Source organism: Mycetomoellerius zeteki, unplaced genomic scaffold (assembly GCF_001594055.1).
Source record: "Mycetomoellerius zeteki isolate Tzet28-1 unplaced genomic scaffold, Tzet1.0 scaffold98, whole genome shotgun sequence".
NCBI lineage: Eukaryota > Metazoa > Arthropoda > Insecta > Hymenoptera > Formicidae > Mycetomoellerius > Mycetomoellerius zeteki.
The window spans coordinates 1,727,959-1,742,950 of NW_017258021.1; the positions used below are offsets into that span (position 1 = coordinate 1,727,959).

Here is a 14,992-nt window from a genome sequence, read left to right on the forward strand (position 1 = left end):
TCAGCTGTTGTTATACGCGTATCTTTTCTTACATCATGACATCAACTATTATAACATTGTTTTTTTTAATAATTGTTTATATGTTCTTTCTCTTTCTGTATTTATATAGTTAAATATATTAAAAAGTTATAGATAAACAGTATAAAATAGATAATTTAATTTATATAGATAAAATTGGGGATAATGCATATTTAAAATTTAGGAGATTACGAAAAAATAGAAAAATTGATATATATATATATATATATAATAGTGTCAAAACTAAACAAAACGGATAAAGATTTATTCCTTTCCACATTACGCTTTCTTATTTCGATAGCAATCGATAGCAGAATTTTTGCGAAATTCCATGTTACATCTGTTTGTCATAATCTATTTATTAAAAATACAAATATAATATATAAAAATGGAATGCAAAGAAATAACTAAATTATTAAATTAGAATTAACTAAATTATTAAATCCAAAAATAATTTACATGACTTGCTTGAATTGTCTTAATATAAAACGGTATTATAAAATTGATCAAAACAATTGGACATCCTACTATACGTATTAATTCGCTAGCGTGCAATTCGTTATAGAAAAAAGGAAGAACAAGATTATCACAAGTGTCCCGGCGGCTGTCATTAATGAACCTGCGAAAGAAAGAGATAAAAACTTAAGTGTCTTAGAAGAATTGGGCCGAATTAGTTTGTAACGGTGCAATTAAGCGCAATTAACCTTTAGAACATCGTTCTCCCTCTTTACACACGCACTGATCATTCTTACACTCCATGGTATCCGGAAACCTGTCACTTTCGTAGCACTCATAGTGGTACGAACAAGTGTAGTATAGAGCTGTAAAACAATAAAATAACATTGAAAATTAAATGGTAAATAAAATTCGAGTTAAATTCCCAAGATAATATATAAAAAAAAAAATTTAAACAAATAACAGGCAATTGGGAATTGGCGCTGTAAACGGTGCGCAGTTTTTGTTTCTTTAAAATATTCTATATATTGTATCAATATACTTGTATATACATGTTTCGGCTAATTTTAACCTTCTTCAGCAAAAAATTGGTAGATGAATTGAAAATTAATACATAATTCTCTCGAAAACCAAATTGATCAATTGCACAAAGCAGGAAGTAAAGAATTCGATGAAGCTATAATTCAATCGCGTAAAAGTTTATTAAAAGGCTTTTTATCTTTGAAGGTTTAATAAAACAGATTATATTTTTTTTTTTTTGAGAATTTTTTTTAAAAACCTTTAATACGCGATTTTATATTCTGCAAGAGATTTTTATTCTGAATAATGATCTAAAACAGAAATTTTAAAAAGTGTTCATTTATAAATAGTTCGAAGGAGAGTATGAATTTCAAATTTTCTGTAATTTTAAAAATTAATACTTTTCCACTCGGTTGAAAATTTTTATGTAAAAAACTTTTAATTTTTTACTGGCATTATTTTTTACTTGTCCTCGTTTTTCAAAATTCATGCTCTCCTTCAAATTATTTATAAATGAAAATTTTTTGAAAATTCTGTTTGAGATCTGGAATCGAGATATGCAGTTGTTTGTCAAGACCTGTTTTTTGTACCTTGTTTGAAGGCTAATAACTCTAATATGAAACTAATATAAATATTTCTATATTAAAGTTTGAAGATAGTTCAATAATAAACCTACAAAAGCTCACGAAAATCTGTAATACAGGTTTTTAAAAAAAATTTCCGAAAGAGAGAGAGTACGTATAGCTTTTTTTATTATTATATTATAATATTATATATATATATATATAGATTTCCAAAGATAGAAAATCTTTTAAAAGTTTCGGAGAGGCTCCAATAATACTTATCCATTAATTTTTTCAAGAGAGAGAGAGAGAGTTCCTTAATTTCCCTTTTTTTTCTTCTAACACAGAGATTGACGATCTCAATCAATTGTCCTTCTTCTCTTTTACAAAAAATAAAAATATAATGCGAGTGCATACCTCGACTCTGCACGCAGGTTCTTGTTTCGTTTACAAAATGATGTCCTGTGAAACATTCGCACTTCTCGTTGATGCACAACGCAAAATTGAAACTTTCCTGGCACATATTATCATTCGTATTTACGTGGCAATGATCACCGATTTTGGAGGGTCCTACAATATTTTTTCTTTCAACTATTTGCTGAGTGCGAAGACAAGACGTGATATCTGATTCTTTTCGCAACTCTTTTTTTGTATCTCAGTGTAAGTATCGTGATTTTTACTTACGCCTAATGCAGTTTGAAGAATTACGGTTGTCCAAAAAGAAGTCATCTTTGCATGTGCACGTATTCTGTTTACATTGGCCGTTTGCTATACTTTGACACTGTACATTATCCATACATCTCAGTCCAACAGCTGCAAATAAAATACAAGGAGTTTTATTACTATAATTTTAGTTGGCCATATATCATATTATTACGCACGAATTTTTTGATAAGTTCACTTTGAGTAGCCGAGTGACTATTTTTATTTTTATCTATCTAAAATACAGTTTTCTTTGTTTAAATATTTTCAATTCATAAAAGAACAATTTTGATATCTATTAAATATTTATTAATTTTTGTAAAATAAAAAGATATGTACACGTTTTTCAATATTTTGTTGAGCCACTATCGATTAATCTTAATTCTATATACGTATAAATATTTAAATTAAAGTTTACTCTGTGACAAATTATATAATTATAGACAAAATTTCCGTAATAAAAGTTCATATGTTTTCCTGGACATTGTAAGTAACAAGTGAATTATAACAAATGCATTTATTTCATAAATATATAATTCTTTTCTTTCAGTTATACTTTAATTGATTAAACAATGATAAATGGTTGTAATATTATATAAATTTGATTCTTAAAAATCAGTAAATTTTATAAAAAATATATGATATGTCTTATAATATGATTAGGAATTGTATTCGAAAAAGTCAACAAAGAAAATATAACAAGTAGACATACACAAAGAGATTTGTTAATGCAGCTTGTATAATGTAACCAAACAATCGAATCAAATTAATTTTTAAACAACATAAATTATGGAAAATTTTCAAAATATTAACCAAAACATAAACCATTAAAATTTTCGAATTGTATATGCGATATTGTCGCAACTAATTGTGTTTGTTGATTTGTCCAAAACGATGCTTCTTGAATTAATTTCCTTTTGCGCAACATTGCGATCTCTTTCTTAAGAGATAAGTGGTAGTGATAACGATACATAGTAAACTCACTGGCAGTACACTTTGATTTGTCGAGGCTCGGTGAGTAAAATGGATCGCATTGGCAAGTTTCTTGCCATCGGCAAAATGCATTCTCAATGCAATCGACATCTCTCTCGCATTTATCACCGACGAACGCGACAGTGCGTCCAACTAAAATGAGAAAAAAGTGTTCTAATAATTCGATTAATTATGAATTAAATAGCAGTGAATTTTCATTTGGAAATTAATTTCTAACGCAATTTGTTATCAGTAAGTAAGTGTTTTGATAACAATTGTTCAAAGTAAAGTGCCTAAAAAGTACATAAAAAATATCTAAAAATATCTAAAAGATTAAAACGTCTTTTAAAATTGAAATTCAAATATTGTTTAAGAAACTAAGAATTTATTTTAAATGTGTGTGAAAGATATTTAAGATCTTATAAAATCTTATATCTAGATCTTATAAAAGATGATTTAAGATTCATCAGATTTATTTTTAAATATTCTTTGAGAGACGTTTTAACAAAAAGACTCAAAATCTATATAGCTAAATCTCTCGAAGTTTTTCATCATGTGAGATATAATGTTACTGATTTGCATCGAAATTCAAATCTCGCGTAATTCGAGTGCACTCACAGTTCTGCTGAGAGAAGACGTAGCCGGTGAGCGAGAAGAGAATAAGGGAGATGCAGACGAGAGTCGTCATTGGAATAGGGATCTGTGTTCAGGTGCTAACGTGGGGCACATCCAGGTAACTGCCAGATATAGCGGGTTCACGACGCACCTTACGCTATGAAATGTATATACGCCCTCGTCAGATAAACGTCTTATCTCTAAGTGTATCTAGCGATATCCCGTTGAAGTGAATCAGAGGTTTCATTTATCGAGCAAAATGCGGTCATCATCGAATATTGACAAATTTACTCTTACTCAAGCAAGAACATTTTTCTTTCATTTTTGATCGACGATTTATTTTGCTATTCGCAACGGGAAGAAAAGATAATTCGAGCGTGTACTTAAGATCGCAACCAATTGCGGCTTGTGAAACACCTTGTGACGTTATCATTTCTCGATACTGCATTGTGTAAAATGAAAACAGAAAAACACGCCATGTCATCGATTTGCAAATTTGCGATCTGGCGATGGATTTTAAAGGCAATGGGAAATCCTGCATTACACTGACATGGAAAGGAAATCATTATAAAATATGTAAGTTGTATCATTATTATCATCATCGACAGCATTGTTTTTCATGTAGGAGCTGGATCAAGTTTTCAAATGCATACTTTTAGGTCATTACGTCACTTTCTACTTTCAATACAACCGTATAAAAACTTTCAGATATTAAGTAAATACCAAATACTGCAGAAGCAGAGAGATGTACGCACAAAATATAAATAATATAGATTAATAAGGCAACAATTTAATATAAAAATTGATCAATTTATTCGTGACAAATGCAATAAGAAAATGGTCAAAATCACAAAATTTAATATACCTCCTTTATAGTTACAACGATCACAACAAAAGGTACGTTCTGTGTGAGTTACAGCTGCTGTGATCTAATAGTTGCGATTTAATAAAATTCAATGTGTATTCTTGGACGGTCTTACTCTATATTTTTTATATAGAACTATAAACATATCTAATTATTATTACCAACATTATAGCAGTTATAACTATAAAAATGGAGCTTCTTTATTATTTTACCATATGATTATAGTCACAAATACCAAACTTTTTTCTCTCGTCAGTGTACATATTGGGTCATCATTTATATATAACTAGATTAAAATAAAGATCATGAGAAATCTGAGATCATAGAAACAGCTAACATTATTACTCCGATTTTTATATTTTGATAATTATTTCTTTTCTGGTGTCACTGTAAATTCGACAATTAAACGAAGAAAGTAATGAAACGATAATAACGACTTTTGATTAATTATGTGTTAAAGCGATTGACCAAGCATTCATTCAACGACTGCTTGCCGCAATAGCAATTCTACTAATTCAACCTCATCAGATTCATTATCATTATGATTACTATGTGAAACGTGGCCTTACACTCTCACTTGCACTCTTGGGCGACATTTTCGTATATCTCGTCTAATTCACGGTGGCGATTTGCATTGCAAGTCGCATTTATCTCACTGGTAACTCGTAGAATGCGATGTGTTTTCGGAAATTACGAGGAAATGAAGGAAGCGGAGGCAAATACTTGTATGAATATTTCACTTAACACGTCAGTGGATCTCTATAAACAATACACATAATATCATCTGCACATGTCAATATTTATAAATAATACATTATGTACATATATATATATATATATATATAGTAAATTATTATCGCGATTGTATATAATAATGTTCGTAGTTATTGATTATTAACTTTCAGTTAATATCGTAACAGCGAAAGCTATATTATAGTTTCGTTTAAATCTAGTTTCATCTGGTTTTCATGTTATAAGAATTGAAATTGATTGAGGAAACAGACTGAGAACGATGAAGTAAACGAATTAATGAATACACAGAATAAAATAAACGATGCAGTAAGTGGAAGAACGAAAAATGTGAAACAATTATAAGATATAGTAAAAAAAATAATACAGTGCAATATCAAAATAACTACAATTATAAGATACGACAAAATAAGTGCGAATAAAAAATATTGAATGAACTCTTTGCGAACACAAAAAAAAAACGATTTTGCTCAAAATATCTAAAAAGCTGCAAAAATTTTGATATTCTGGCAACTAGTTTGAATGTGCTACATAATTATTTCGGTGGTTTATAATTATTTTTAGATCCGTATTGAACTAAATTTTTAGATATTTTAGCAAAATTGTTTAAAATTGTATTTGTCTAAAACTAAATTTGCTTCCAAGAAAGAAATTATAGTATAAAAAATGTATTAGAAAAAAGTTAAATTACAAATTATATAATTAACAAAATATATATGGAGACGTTGGAATTCTGCTAAAATTAACATTTAGCGAATATTTTGAAACACAAGGCATTTATTTCAATGTGTATAACATAAATATGTGTTTTTGCTTCATTTTTCTATTTAAAAACAGATATTTCTAACTGCTTTTAAGAATCTCTACTTTGTTTTTATTTGTATGATTTAGTATATAATAATAACAGTAATAATAATTTTACTGAAGTGCGAGTGATATTAAATATTCTATATAGAAGCAAAAATATGAATAGAAAGTTGCATCTCAAGAGATAAGGTATCAGTAACAATGTTGCTTACAAATCTAAACCTTTAATATAATTAAAATAACAATAAAACAATAATACTAACATGTGAATGTGTAACAATAAACAAACATATAATTTCATACATGATATTGTAAAAAGTAAAATAAATCAGATATTAATTTAAAAGTGAAAAACAATATAACAATGTAACAAAGAAATTAAAGACAAGTCAACTAATAAAATATTCGATATATGTAATAAAAATCGTAATATCACATCATAATAAAAAAAAAAAAAATGAAATAACTCTGCGTAATGTAATTATGTTATATAACAATTATAAATGGATACGATGTTTAAATGTATTTTTATAACTGCTAGCGCGCGAAAATGCCGATCAGATTCATCGATGCCTGCGATCCGTTCAGAGCTGGGAGAAAATTAACGCCGTTATAGTGGGAGAGAACAGGCACACAGAGAGGAACAAATACAGAAATGTGTTAGCGAGTGAGTGATCGCGGGGTGAGAGACAGCAAAACGGGACGAGAAGGAGAACTTTGGTTCTTCGCATTCACGTTCACCAGTCGCGCGTGCGATGCCAACGCTTGATCGCAAACTAATCGCAGACCGACTTCCATGTCTGAGTCACTCGCTTACAGGTAGATTGAAGGCTTGGTGAGAGAGATAAGTTGCATCGAACTAGTTTCGAAAGAAAGAGAAGAAATGAAACCGGCCAACATGAGAGTGTGCGTGGTACTGGTGCATGTGGTACTGGTAGCAATCACGCTGGCTAACGGAGACAAGATCGGTGAGTATGCCTTCTTCTCGGGACCAATGCAATTGATTTGCTTTGCTAATTCTCCGAGAGCTTGCATGCCGCGCAACAGAATAATTGCAAAGAATTTTCCATCGCAAATTTTTGCGTCCCGCGAAATTTGGCAGCACAATTTTGAAGCATGTACACATATTGACATGATTACAGCGAACAAAGATAACGTTTGCACATAAATATTGTATCGTAGAGTTCAAAACATTCGGGTGACCTTTTCTTCTAAGAATTCGCTCGGAATTTTCCTGTTATTTGTCCCCAAGCTCTTTGTAAATCTAAATTAATTATAATCTCAATTATAATTGTGTGATTTGAAATATATTTTGCGATTTTGCGATTTTGCGATAAATTTAAAATCTATAAAAATACGCTTACTAAAAACAAATTGTTATTAATATTTTAAATAATTCCGAGTGACGTTTAATATTAATAATTAATATATATAATTAATATTAAATATTATATTAAAATAATTATATCAACATTAGTTAATTAATAGAATTGATATAGTGAAGGTCATTAATAAGTTTAATTAGTCTGATTGAATTGTATTACTTAAATTATTAATTAATAATAATTAAATTCCTTTATCTAACTTAATCAGCTTCAAATTATATCTCATACAATGTTTAGCAACTTATAATGAGTATACTCGATCATAACATTTAGAATTTAGATTATTCTAACATGATATTAAATATGCTGATCAACGGTTTATGAATCACATTATGAATCACATTATTACGAATCATAATATTATAATACTTTTTTATCAAAAAGTACCATTTTCGCTTATGTGCTTATTACTTCTACTACTTAACACATTTGTCTATTAAATAAGTGAAACATTCTTCAGATGAAGTATCCACATTTCTTGGGAGATATCTATATGTGCACAATGCTTGTACCTACTTTTCAAACTCTTTAATAAATTTATGTCGCGACAAAAAAGTTTTACCGTGACACACGCATACTGTAATTATGTACACATACAATTGATCATTGATCATAACATTAACTTAACATCAATTTCGAATCTAACAAACGGTCGCAGGTTATTCAGACATAAACACTTTTTGCTATACCAAAACAGCTTTATTTATCTTGGTTGGAAATTTTCCACTGTTTGCAAGTCTGTAAATTGGTTTGCGTATCTGGGGCAAATTGAACATTTTAAATACACCTTTGATTGAATCGGTCATTGCTAAGCAACATGTTTGCGCGTTTTTTCAAATAAAAGATTAAAGAAATTTTTATCTATTTTTATTTAATTTTATTTATAGAGCAAATTTGAAAATACACACTGATCAAAAAGATCCATTTCGACGCATTTCATTGTGTATTTTCATTATACATCTTATTACATAGTCTATGATTATAATTATAATCAATTTTTTTGAGATAGAAAACAAAAATAATATCTAATACAATAATGATGAACTGAACAACAACCTTTATCTTTCGTTGTCAACAAAAAAAAATTTTTTTGCAAAATTTCTTTTGTTTGAGCTTTTTGAAAAGACCGATTCAATTGCAGATACACCTATCCCGTGTAGAAACACGTCAGATTGTAGGAATGTGTCACTTCTGGGGAACGCTTTTTGCCAAAAAGGATTTTGCATGTGTCCGAGACTAGACAATGACGCTGAAGCTTGCTCTAGCATTAATGCATCTATGCACAAGAATAAAACTTCAGGTGATATGATCAGAAAAACAACTCGAATATATTAGAGTTCTTATCTTATTTGTTGAATTTCCCGATTGCATCTGCAAGATAATTCTCTTTTAGGTTCATTACTTTATCGAAGATGCAAGCACGAACAAGATTGTCTTTTCGAGGGCGGAATTTGCAATTATACTATTAGCCAGTGCACTTGTTTAAAAAATTATGTACCGTCGAGCAACTTAAAAAGTTGCGTCCAAAGTAAGCAAAAAGATACAAAAATTTTTATCTCTAATGAAAAGAGAGAGAGATCCTAAAATTTTTTACGAAGATCGTTTGAAAAGTTTTGAGCCTAACATAGAAACAAGTATTTTTTCAATCAAATTCAGTTTTATTTTTCAATATAATCTCCTTTTAAGTCGATGCACTTTTTCCAGCGATGCTTCCATCCCTTTAATCTTAACTCATTCAGACAATAGTTGGAGTCTTGCTCTGCAAAATAGGCTTCGACGGATGTAATCCACTATTTTGACTGTTTCTTCGTCTCAGGATCGTGAAGTAGTGGATCCAAATTTCATCAACAGTTATTAATGCAAAAAATCCGACTCGTTTCGCTAAAATCGTTCCAACAGAGCCTTGGAAATGTATATTCGATTTTTTCCATTTTTACAAAATCACTGACATCGTCTGGCACAAATGACTGTCAAACAACAATTGAGCGTCGACAATAGCTACAATTTTCACAGGTATCTTTCAAAGCATGTATGATTGTAGTACCAGAATGGTTATGACGAGTAATACCAATCTTCAGGTTGAGACTCAAACTTTTCAAACGACCCTCGTACTTCAAATATTATTTAACGTTTTTCAATTATTGTATATAACTATTTGTCTCTAGTAGTTTTAGTAGCTAATTAACGCTAATATGATTTCTTCAAACAGAGATCGAGTCGTTCGAAGTTTCTTGCACAGATAAAAATCAATGTTTAACGTTTTTGGCGAACACTACTTGCGATAACAGTACATGCGTTTGTGTATCTGGTTATTATTACATAGACAACGCATGTTGGAAAATGGCCGGTAAGTGTTATAATAATCTTTATTTTTTACAGAGTACTACACAAAGAAGGCTAAAAATTAAAATATTGCTTATAAATATAATTCTTCGATCTCCTCAAGCCGCGCGACAGTCATGTATGATACGACATTACTGAGAAGAATCTTTGATCGGCAAAAGGACCTTTAGATAATTTTATCTCGGGATAAACGAAACTGTTATAATTTAATAGGCAGAATTGCTCGCAACAAAATTTTTAATGAAGAAATTTCGCAGTCTTAAATTCTGATTTTAATGAAACTTTATATATACATGGAGAGAATTTTTTCTTAGAGTTTACTCCGAAAATATGATAGTCGTGGGACAACATTGTATTTCGAAGAATTTTAGTGTAAATCTCTCTCATTCATTAATCAAACTACAATAAAGTATAAAATAAATTTGATTAATTTTACTGAAGTGCATGGTAAAAATCTTTAAAATATTGTATTATACTACAACTACTATATAGTATTTTCAGGATAAATTTAAGATAATTCTCTCCGTGTGTATATATATGTATATTCCTTGGAGAAATTTCTTCGTGAAGAAATACATAATTTGTGACCACTAATCTAATATTTTTTTCACACGTAAAACAATAAAAATTAACAATATAATTTGTACTAACAAAAAAAACATTACAGGTATGAATTAATCGCTATTAATTTATTAAAATAATTAGAGTTTTGTCAAAATCATTCTAAGCATACACGAAAAGAATAGTTTTGCTCAAATATCTAAAAGTTTAGCTAGACACAGATTTGAAAATAATTTTGTTTAGTTCATTAAAATAATTATGTAGAATACTCAAGCTGATCGCTAAAATGTTAAAACTTTTTAGTGCATTGTCATCATGCTTAAACGTTCTAAATATTTTGATGGTCTTATAACATTATTTCCAGATCTGTATGTTATTTGTATAGTAATTTAAAAAAAACGTTCTTTCCATATAGATGCATATTTAAAGAGAAATAAAGTAGTGAGAGAGAGTAAGCAATTGAGAGGAAATAGCATTTTAACTAGAAGAATGTGATAAGAAAAACAAGTTGTATGAACTAAAGAAATAATATTAACTAATTGTAGTAAATATAATATGTTGATTGGATTATAAAATAATAATATAAACTAGTACTGTATTAATGAAATATTATTAATACAAATCATAATATCATAGTGTCATTATGGCGTAATAACTTATTTCAAAAAATATTTAAACAAAAAATCTATATAAAAAATCTATATAAGATCTATATAATTATATATTGTAGTTGTCTTTTGCTATTTCATTACTAAATACTTAATAATTTGTATAACTACTAAACTAATGTGTAACATTCAATATATTAATATAATTCGACTAACAATTTCTATATTACAGCTATAAATTATACATATTTCATATTTCTTATCATGATTATATTTTCGTAATTCTCAATATCATTTTTACTTTTGTTCTTGCGCCTTGCAAAGCTATTTTATGTCTCTTTATATAGTCGATGATACTATTTGATTTTCTCTGAGTGTAATTACGTTTGCAGGATACGCTGAACCGTGCACAAAAAATCAGGAGTGCTCACACATTGAAGGTAGTATCTGCACTGACAACAAAACATGCGGATGCGCAGCTGAAACAGTATTGAACACCAATGGCACGAAGTGTTTGGCGGCCAAAAAGATTCAGGACGAATGTACGGAGTCGGTACAGTGCACGTTCGAGTCCTCAGCTTGCGTCGATAAGGTGTGTCAGTGCAGGGAGGATTTTCATTACGAACGCGAGATGACGAGGTGTTTCTCCAACAAAGGTACTCGCAAATCTTCAGTTATTAGTTTCCCTGTAGAATCACAGCAATAGATTTTTAAAATCTGCAGTGAATGCAAAAATATTCGTACAGGGGAAATTTATATACCAAAAGTTTTAATTGTAAAAAATAAACATTAATTAGTAATTTATTAAAAATGAATGTAGTCTGTTTTAATATAAATAAAAGAATTTCGCGAAAATAACTGTGTTCATGATCTTAGAAGCATTTCTCGACTGTACGAATACTTTTTGTGCATCCAAATAATAAAATTTTTCATTTTTATTTCCTAGTAAACACTAACTAAAAGTAATATTAATACTGTAATTTTACACTTAACAATATAAATGTAACATAACATATATGTTACATAACAGTTAAATTGTCGAGTGTGAAATTATAATATGATATTATATTATTTTTAGTTGGTGTGTTTACTGGATTATTATTAAAATAATATATTTTAATTGTTACACATCTTTTAGATAAAATAATTTTAAGGAACATTCCAGGTAACAATTAGCTAACATTATTTGTCGTCAAAATGACGACATATAACATCTACTTGCTGGGAAAAATATTTTAGTCCTAATTAATAAATTCTTAATTAAGGTTTATTTCCTAAAAATAAAATATTTTTACAAAATATCTCTCCTGTATTTTTTGTATTCAATGTATTTCCCAGCGACAATTACCATCGCGAGAAGGAAGCGTATTACGTGTTGAAGAATTATAAAATTAATCGTTGTCATTGTTTTGCAGCAATCGGTGACAAATGCGTGAACAATTATGAATGCTACCAGGCCGAAGATTACAAGAACGATCCACTGATGAAGTCTATGACGTGTGATTCAAACATATGCACGTGTGCTGATAATTACATCTTGAATGCAGAAGACAAATGCATAAGCAAAAACGCCGGTAAGCAAAAAAGATTTAACATGTATGTACCTTATGTAAAACAAGGAAGAAATTAACAATTTTTTGCTTGAAAGATGACTTTATTCTGCTTGGAAAATTCTTACTTAACGCAACTTTCATTTACAGGCTCGTCTCTCATAGTGTCCTTGTCGATACTTGTTTGTGTGATAGCACTGACTGTACTTTCGTGAGACGCAAAGTACGAGTTCTCTGAAGACGTTGTTGAACAACGTATAAGTTAAGTTGAGTTCATGGAGTTGGATTTCTGATAATCATAAATATAATATTGTGCAAGCGCCAAAGAAACTTAATCTCAAGAAGAAAGAAACGCAAAGGTAGGACCACTGTAGCTGAAGAAGCAATCTCAGTTTACTCGCAGATTATAATTATTCATGCTATTATTTGCGAGAACTTTTCTCAAGGACTTTTTTTTAAATTCCTCACGAGCAATAAAAATATTATGTTAACGTGCACTGATCTAATCAAACGGTGTCTCTCAAAAGAATACGTGCAATTCCATGAATTCCTATGTACATATGTGAGATTGTCATGACAGTTTGAGAGTGAAAAAGAGAAACAGGAAACACAAAAAACGAAATGAATGGCATTGTTCAAGCTTCAATAATAGATTATAGCTTTATTGCGTATACAGATTTAGATGATCGTACTTGCGATTAATCCGTGATGTATTTAAAATATATGGTAATATATTTAAATGATATACAATGTCGAAATACGCATAACAGCAATATCTTTTGAAGCGTAATGTAAAAATTGGCCGTATTCATCACTTTTATTTTCGTCGTTAATCACCAAGGTTGTAATGTATTTTCCGTAACAGTTGCGTAAAACCTGAGGGAAAAAAACGGCGTGAAAACGAAACATTATCAAGTGCCGTAATTACGCAGCAAAACATTCGCGACGAAGGCGAAGGCTTAAATTAAACGCATCAACATATTTAAAGCCTTCCACTCGCGTGCGTTTAATTAACGCGGTTATTAATATGCGGATGCTGATGTACCATAGCGTTACTGCTTCTTAGAATGATGCCAGCTGAATAGAATTCGTAGCGCAAAAGAAAACACTTACAATTAAGGTAAATGTCCCAGTAGCCGGACGTTTAAGCGTTAGGTTCTCATAAATAATACAATTTATAATATCAAAAAGGTTTTTAATATAAATATTTGTATTCATTTCAAAACTCAAGACTCCCTTAAGCAAGGAAAAATTATTTGAACCCACTTATAACAATTATTAATTAAAATATTTAAATAAATAGTAGAATGCGTCAATGCACCAGTGGTCGGACAAGCCGGTCGTAAGAAACATATTTGTCCCAGTGTCCGACCACAATTGGAAAATTAATATGCTGACGGAAAATAATAATATAAATAGATGTTTAATGACAAAAGACAACTAATTCAAATTGATCTTTAAGGTAAAAAAACATTTGAGATTAATATTAATATAAATAAATAAAGTTTTGTGTAACTGTCCGGACATACTATAGATACTATCCGATCCCAATGACTGGACATAATATACCTATGTCCATTTACATAACACTTTATTTATTTAAACTAATATTAGTCTCAAATACACTTTTTAAAACGTAATATTATAATTTAATTGTAATCTTTAAATGCAATTAAATTATAATACTGTAATAAAAAAAGCATTTGAGATTAATAATAAATTTTGTGTAAGTGTTTGGACATAGGTACATGTCCGGACACTGGGACGTTTACCTTAGTAAGTTGTTTGAAATCCTTATTTTTTTCGTATGTTTCTCCTTTTTAGACCAGGCCACAAGAATACATGATATTCAAATAATTATTTATTTTACACTTTATTTTTAATAAGATCGTTTAATGAAAAATAAGAAAAATTTAGCAATAATATCGTTTCTTTCTTTTCAAATTTATTACTTCAATTTATAAAATACCTGTATATATTAGAATTTAAAAGTATCTGTGGCGCGTTTCTAAAAGAGCAAATGTCAAATTTTCAAAGCGCATATTGTACATATACATTTTGTATATTGTATAAATTTTACATTTTATGTACATAAATAATATAAAGAGCTTTGAAATTTTGATCTAGCCTTTTCAGAATCAAAATTAATGTTAAACTTCAGCATTCCTCTGTATTTATCTATAGTTAGTATCGATATCTTTTCGTACTATTTTAATGAAAATAATTTCAATGAAATTCACTGAATTTTCAGTAACTGTCAGTAAATATTTTATTACAA

At 29.3% G+C, this 14,992-nt stretch overlaps 2 protein-coding genes across 4 annotated transcripts; one reads left to right on the forward strand and one right to left on the reverse strand.

Annotated features, from left to right (window-relative positions):
- Positions 1-487: 487 nt before the first annotated feature.
- On the reverse strand, positions 488-3,996 carry LOC108730898 (uncharacterized). The gene is made up of 6 exons (XM_018460849.1): positions 3,849-3,996; positions 3,243-3,383; positions 2,241-2,369; positions 1,974-2,126; positions 723-839; positions 488-637 (listed from the first exon to the last, which is right to left on the reverse strand). The coding sequence occupies exons 1-6, from the start codon at positions 3,916-3,918 to the stop codon at positions 555-557; spliced, it is 693 nt and encodes a 230-aa protein (XP_018316351.1). The 5' UTR covers positions 3,919-3,996; the 3' UTR covers positions 488-554.
- A 187-nt stretch (positions 3,997-4,183) lies between these two features.
- On the forward strand, positions 4,184-13,897 carry LOC108730861 (uncharacterized). Of its 3 annotated transcripts, none has more exons than XM_018460791.1 (8): positions 4,184-4,421; positions 6,809-7,235; positions 8,794-8,952; positions 9,046-9,180; positions 9,862-9,999; positions 11,557-11,820; positions 12,580-12,738; positions 12,865-13,897. In XM_018460791.1, exons 2-8 carry the CDS (start codon positions 7,151-7,153, stop codon positions 12,927-12,929), a joined length of 1,005 nt encoding a protein of 334 aa, XP_018316293.1. In that variant the 5' UTR covers positions 4,184-4,421; positions 6,809-7,150; the 3' UTR covers positions 12,930-13,897. The 3 variants fall into 3 exon arrangements, with proteins under 3 accessions (XP_018316293.1, XP_018316294.1, XP_018316295.1); XM_018460792.1 differs by lacking the exon at positions 4,184-4,421 and adding an exon at positions 4,672-4,742; XM_018460793.1 differs by lacking the exons at positions 4,184-4,421; positions 8,794-8,952 and having other exon boundaries at positions 6,768-7,235.
- The last annotated feature ends 1,095 nt before the right edge of the window (positions 13,898-14,992 follow it).